Source organism: Macrosteles quadrilineatus, unplaced genomic scaffold, assembly GCF_028750875.1.
Source record: "Macrosteles quadrilineatus isolate MER2022 unplaced genomic scaffold, UCM_ALF_1.0 Scaffold_35__1_contigs__length_1230758, whole genome shotgun sequence".
NCBI classification, from domain to species: domain Eukaryota; kingdom Metazoa; phylum Arthropoda; class Insecta; order Hemiptera; family Cicadellidae; genus Macrosteles; species Macrosteles quadrilineatus.
The window spans coordinates 804,981-812,075 of NW_026542628.1; the positions used below are offsets into that span (position 1 = coordinate 804,981).

Consider the following 7,095-nt stretch of genomic DNA (forward strand, 5'->3'; position numbering starts at 1 on the left):
AAATAAATATGGGAAAAATAAAAGCTAGATCGTATCGGTATTTTGTTTCAATACCGATATGTTGTTTTTTAAAATTTACTTTGGATGACCTTGAACATTGCAACGTCTGCTGTAATCAACCAATCAGAAGCTGGTTTTCATTCCACGAAAATAAGGTACCTACCGCATAAAAGGACGATGCGAGACCTACTACTATCCACTTTACTCTCATCGGAGCTCGAAGTAACATGTCGTGGTGTATAAAACATCCTGAATATTCAAAAGAAAATGATAGGATCAACTCGTACATACACGCCCGAACGAGAAGTTTTGTTAGCGAATGTAGAATCGAACTCGCTGAAGCAGGATTCTTCTACGCAGGAAAAAAGGACCAAACGATTTGTTTTTACTGCGGTGGTGGACTACACCATTGGCAAGATATCGATGATCCTTGGGAAGAACACGCGAAATGGTTTCCCAAGTGTCCGTTCGTATTGGTACACAAAGGACAAGATTTCGTCAACGAAATGAGATCCAGAACCGAAAGAAACGCCCTACAAAAGAAAAGGATTCCAACAAACAACATTGCTGTACCCCCACCGATAGAAGAATCAAACATCGAGTGTATAATATGCATGAACAAAAATCGTAATCTACTCTTCTTGCCATGCAAACACTGTTTCGCTTGTGACATATGCGGATGGAGATTCGATAACTGTTGTTACTGTAGAGCTCCTATAATTTCTATGATCCAAGTGTTTTTAGTTTAGATCTGTATTAGGTTTAAGTTTTTAAAACAGCTATATTCCTTATATTGTGTGTATTTTAAATTTTCAATAAAGAATTAACAAAAATCAGCATATCGGTATTCATCCCACTACCGATATGCTGATTTTTTTTAAACCCAAACAACGACCTTGAAAATATCGATCCACCCTAGCTCTGACACGCCACCATGACATAACCCACTACACCATGTCCTAGGTCACGTGCTAGGTCATAAACCGATGCTTATATAATATCATACAGTGTAAAAAGATTCATGTTCAGCAATGAAGTGATAGATATATTAGAAAGACTAGAAGACGGTGAAAGAAGCCTTACCTAACATTTGAACATATTTAACAGTGAAATTAGTTAAATTGAATAGTTTTCTGTACTACAAATAGCAATAAAAAAACATTCAAACAGTTTCACAAAAGGACAAACGATAAACAGAAATACGTTGGATTACAATACAACCAAGAGTATTTAATGAGAGTTAACATTTGCTTTAAATAAATAGTAAATTACAGGGTAAAGAGTGGGAAATTTGTTTTTATATAGCTTGATCGTTTGTACGTCTAACATTAAGCAATGTGCAATATACCAAATGTTTGTTATTTTAAAAATCATTCAAAAACATAACGATTTGAATGAATAAACAAGTCTTAGAAATATAAGGTACTAGCCCTATGTTGCAAATGTGGCACATGGTTGTAATTAGTGGAACAATGCTCTGCCCGCATGTACCGCCAACTGTTCACGAAGAAGTAGAAACACTGTGTACATTACTTTTCCATACCAGTTAAATAGCTGATACACCTTGCAGGATTAAAGTGATATTTTAGTTTAGTTCTGGATTTATGTTTATAATGGTGACATAATAAAATAGTGGTTTTTAATAAGTTTTCTCACAGAAACATTGCAAACCAAAAATCCAAACACTTTTTGTAATATGTACATAATAACAAACTTTTCACTTGACGATCTTATAAAATGCAAAGACAAAAGTGGAAATATTTCAATTGCGAATGTTTGCTGTATACCAGATAGCAATCATAAACAGCATAAAAGAATGTGTATGATGGGTCTCTCATTAGTCTGTAGTGGAACTAGCTAAAGACAACATCTCATTAACAACAAATTATATCGCAAACATTGCAAAGGTAACATGTACAAATAGTTATCTCCAACAGTTTTATGTCGTATATATAGCTAATTTCTCAAATTTAACAAAATTCCTACTATGTTTCCAATAAAAGAAGCAAACTTTGAGTGTATAATATGCATGGACAAAAAAATCGTAATTTACTCTTCTTACCAATGCAAACACTGTTTCGCTTGCGACATGTGTGGATGACAATTTGACAACTGTTGTTACTGTAGTAGACCTAACTCTATGATCCAAATGTTTAGTTTAGCTTAGATCTGTATTAGGTTTAAGTTTGAAAACAATTATATTCCTCGTATGTCAATTTTGATTTTTCAATAAAGAATTTAAAAATCAGCATATCGGTACTTATCCCTTTACCGATATGCTGTTTTTTTTAAACCACAACAATAACCTTGAAAATATCGATCCACCTAACTTTCACACCTCAGCATGTCGTCATCATGACGTCACCATACCGTAACCCACCACACCACGTGCTAGGTCACGCACCATTACCACCAGATGCTTAACCGTCAATTAAGCACCACATGGCTCTTGTGACGTCACTCCTCAGCAGCCCTATGTATCCACTACTGACAGAATACTAACCTTACATAACAGACCAGTGGGGATTTTGTAATTTTAGCAAAACCAAATTTTAGCACACCCTCTACAAGCTGAACATGACGACCTTCGTGACGACGAGCAAACCGCTTTACAGGAAGGTGATCTGGATGGGGATATTGTGGACGAACCTCAAAGTTTTCTACGGCAGCCACCAATCCTCCACCCTCAACTTGTGACCATGTATTGGCAATACTGACACAAAGTTTGATTTGGGAGATTTTTATGTTTCTCCATTAGTCTCTCCAATAGCTCCTTTGAAGATGGACCATGTATACCATTGGTATACGGCATTCACGACACCAACTTTGCAACTGTCAATATTTCAGACTGTTCTAAGTGTTTTCCCTGAAATCGTTGGCAAACCAATTGTGAATGACAGAGAAGAGTCTTTAAAAAGGCTATTTAAAAAGTGTTGCCTGATAACTCACACGTTTCTGTTGGAAATATATTCAGCAGGATGTTAAAAACTGACTGAAAGGCATTGAAAAATCATCTGATTACAAAGTGTTAATCAACAATGTCTGGGACCTAATGGATTCTGATTCTGTTGAAGACTATCAATCAAAATAAGTCCGTCCATTGGTCAAGTGAATTTAAAACCTATTTCGACAAACATCTTGACAAACCCTTCAGAAAGATTTAATGCATCGTTGAAAAGCAAACAACGCAACTGCAACCTTACTTCAATCCTAAACAGAAGTGAAGTAAGACTCCAAGTACTAGCTTTGTCGTTATTCCAACTTGACAAATACTACCAAAAGTAAATACTCAGAGGTATGAGTGGGATTGGAGATTTTACGCTAAAAGAAAACATACAGTAAAAACTACAAATCAGTGCCTTATGAAGTTGGAAGACGTCCAATTCCCTGAGGGTTATGATTTCATTGGACGAGTTGCCGTATGTTTTCGAAAATAAAGACCTTTCTGTACAAAGACAAAGTGAAATGCCATTCACCAATTACGGTGTAGCAAAAATGTTTGTCCTACAAGGTAGGGTAAGACATGTCCCTGAGGAACAAGCGTTCATTGTTTCTGGTGATGAACAAAAAAAACTTAGTTCCTTTGTTAAAAAAAAAAAAACAAAACAACACAAAAAAATGAGTATGTCCAGGGACAGAAGTTGTTACAGAAATAGAATCAAAGAACATTTTAAAAGAAAATGAAGAAAAGAAAAGAAGAATAGCGATTACAGACCTCTCAGCCTTACTTCAATCAATCTGAAAAATAAGGTCCAACTAAGAAAACTCATCCTGGAGACATGTAAAACCATCCTTTAAAAAGAAAAACAAAGCAGTAATGAAAAAAAAAACTGTTACTGTTGATAGCAGTAGCAGTGATGATGGTGAGGTAATAAAAATGTCTAACAGTGAAGATGACTTGGACAACTTAACTATGGAAGACCTTGCAAAAGAATTAAGTGAGGAAGAGTTAGACATTGACCAATTGATTGAAAATAAAAAGTATAAAGTAGGTGACTGCGTATTAGTTTCCCTCGCTAGAAAAACAACTGTCAAACACTATGTTTGCGAGAAAATTAATTTTGATAATCATGAACCAGTTATCAAATGAACTAGAAAAAAGTGTGAGAGAGAAAACACATTATTGTTTGGCCTAAACAAAAAGATGTAGCTCAAATAACAATGGAAGAAGTTATAGTAGCTCTTCCAGTACCTACTCTAGAACGTAGAGAGGTGAAATCTCAAGTTTCTTTTGCGACCTTCAATTTACATTAAGAGAAGAAAGAAGAACTGTAAATATGTACAATTTTTGAAGAAAAACTTAATTTATGAGTTATAACACTGGCATTTTAAACAAGAACATAGGTATTTTAAATATCAGTCTAAAAATATCAATTGGCAAAAAAAGACTGAAAAACATTCACTTTTATGTGGAAACCACTTATTTAAGCTAGAGGTATGTATAAATGCTCGTATTTTATTGTTATTTTATTTTAGTTAGGTATTTACACTATCTACAAAAAAAATCAAATTTAGGAAGTCCCAACAGACCGTACAAAAAAGTTCATAATTCAAAAACTGTTTAAGATAAAATAAAAATTTTAATATTTCAAGAAAGCTTATAAAATGTTTCATATCCCAATAGCCCCATATCTGATTACATTGCATTATAGCATTATATGGGTAGTAGGAGCTGAGATCCCAACTACCCCAAGTGTGTGGGGCAATTGGAATCAAGGACAGAGTTTTATTGTGTTTTTTAGTATGTTATAATTTATTTTAATAATCAGAAAAAATACTATGTATAAAGAAAGAGCTTATTGATACTTGATAAAAGTTTGAAAGTTATTTAAGTATTCAATCACATGTTATAGAGGCCTAAAGTTGAATTATATGATCTTCTGATCCCTTTTACCCCGGTATACCCTATATTGTTTTACAATTTGACCTTTTTAGGGACTTGTGCCCCTAGTTATTAATTAATAACTGAATAAGATGATTTAATTCTCTGCAAAATGTCACAATGTATACATTTGGGGTCGCCGAATATACTATGAAATATTTTCAAATCAGCTGGTATTATCATATTTGGCAACACCGCGCATACAAGTAAATAAAATTCTCTAAATTGTTAAATTATATAACAGCACAACAGAGTACGGCCCCATTATTAAAAAGTTTATAACAGTTATTAAATTATGATAGTTTTTTTATCACTAGTAGGATTAATGTCTGTGCAAGAGTCTGCCAAGGTTGTCGACCTTCAAACTGGTTGTTCAAAGTGAGAGATTTTAAGGATGTTGATTAGGGGTCCCACTAAAAGTGAAAATATTGTTGGCTCTGTACCGGTTTGACAGTGCCCGTTCTGTCGTGTTTACAGTTCTATATATTGGAGTTATCACTGTTGAATACTTAGGATTGTGTTGTATAGTCGTGTATAAATTAATAGTTCCTCGTAAAATATATATTTTAGTATCAAAATATTAGTATTTTTTCATTTGGTCAGAGGTATTAGGAACGTGATGGCGTCAATGAGTATAGCCTAAATTGTTTTGATTTTGGGATTGTGAAGCATTATAATGAAAGGCGCCATTTAAATGACCACATTAAAGATTGCCATTCGGCTAAAATATTTCCTTGTACATTTTCAAGATGTGGAGAGACGTATCTCAACAACAAAATTTTAACGCAGAATTACAAATTTAATCATGTAAAGACTGAGGGGCATAAATGTGCCATTTGCAAAAAGATATTACTACGCCGCAACCATTATTTAAGACACATTAAAAATTGCAACAAAAAGGCTAAACGACAATATAAATGTTCAGAAGAATTGTGCGAAAGAAAAATTATCTACACTTAAATCATTTAAAAGAGCATTTAAAAGACACATCATTTAAAAGGCATTGCTGTCCTAATTGTGACACACTTTTTGCTGAAAAGGCTAAATTAGAAGAACACATGGATGAAACCTGTACCGGTGACAACATTCTAAAAAATCTGAATATTATTCTATCTCCGGTTCAACACAAAAACATATGCTTTAATGTGTAAATTTACTGAAGTTGACCCTGCAAAAGTCTTCGAATTTGAAAACGAATATGACTGGAGTGATATAACTTTCCCCGTTTTGAAACCGGACAATGATTTTATTGCAACGTTTGAAACGATGAATAATTGTAGTCTATCTATTTTCTTTATACATGCCGGTCGAATACTCCCATGGAACCCACCCAAGGACAACTTGGAAAACAACATCGACTTATTGTATGGAAATGATACGTTCCACTACATTAAAGACTTTGATGCTCTAGTTGGACTACGACTTGGAAATTTACATCGACAGGCTTATGTTTGTAGGAGATGCGGGCAACGGTTTTACGATAGAACTGGACTGACTGCTGTAAAACAGCTGGATAGGCACAAACCTACTTGTGATCCTGACAAGCCCACTAAATTCGAAATGCCCATATAGAGTGGTACGACTCGGCATTTATAATACCACACCTCGGACAAGTGAAAGTCGTACCAAACACTAATGATAAATTCACATCGTTTTCTAAGACTGTGGGAGGGACGGAGCTCCGTTTCATAGACTCTTTTAAGTTTATGCCTCGCAGTCTTAGTGAATTGTGTAATAACCTGCCGAATGATCAAAAGAAAATTTGTAGGGAGTTTTTACCTAGCGAGGAAGACCTTAGCCTTATAATAAGGAAAGGTGTCTATCTTTATAATTATCTGACATACATGTCAAAATTAAGTGAGACATCACTCCCAAAAATTGAGGCATTCCAAAACTCCTTGACAGATTAAGAGTTAAGTTTTGAAAGTATGAACATGCCTTCAAGGTGTGGTCACACTTTAATTTTGCTAACCTCGAAGAGTATACAATGTTATATTTACGAACAGATGTGCTGATTCTTGGTGACGTTTTCCAAAATTTGAGGAAGATTGTGCACTCTACTTATAATTTGGACCATGCATATTATTGTTTAACCGCTCCAGGTCTTGCATTTGATGCCATGCTCAAAAATTACAGATGTACGGCTCGAGTTGATAACTAGCAGAGATATGTATGACTTCTGTAGAAGGGGGTGTGAGGTGGCTTTGTAACAG

General features: G+C 34.6%; 1 protein-coding gene across 1 annotated transcript; it reads left to right on the forward strand.

Annotated features, from left to right (window-relative positions):
* Nucleotides 1–227: 227 nt before the first annotated feature.
* LOC129005812 (baculoviral IAP repeat-containing protein 7-like) lies at nucleotides 228–6,377 on the forward strand. The gene is made up of 4 exons (XM_054434819.1): nucleotides 228–603; nucleotides 2,557–2,701; nucleotides 3,847–3,988; nucleotides 6,294–6,377. The coding sequence occupies exons 1-4, from the start codon at nucleotides 228–230 to the stop codon at nucleotides 6,375–6,377; spliced, it is 747 nt and encodes a 248-aa protein (XP_054290794.1).
* Nucleotides 6,378–7,095: the final 718 nt, after the last annotated feature.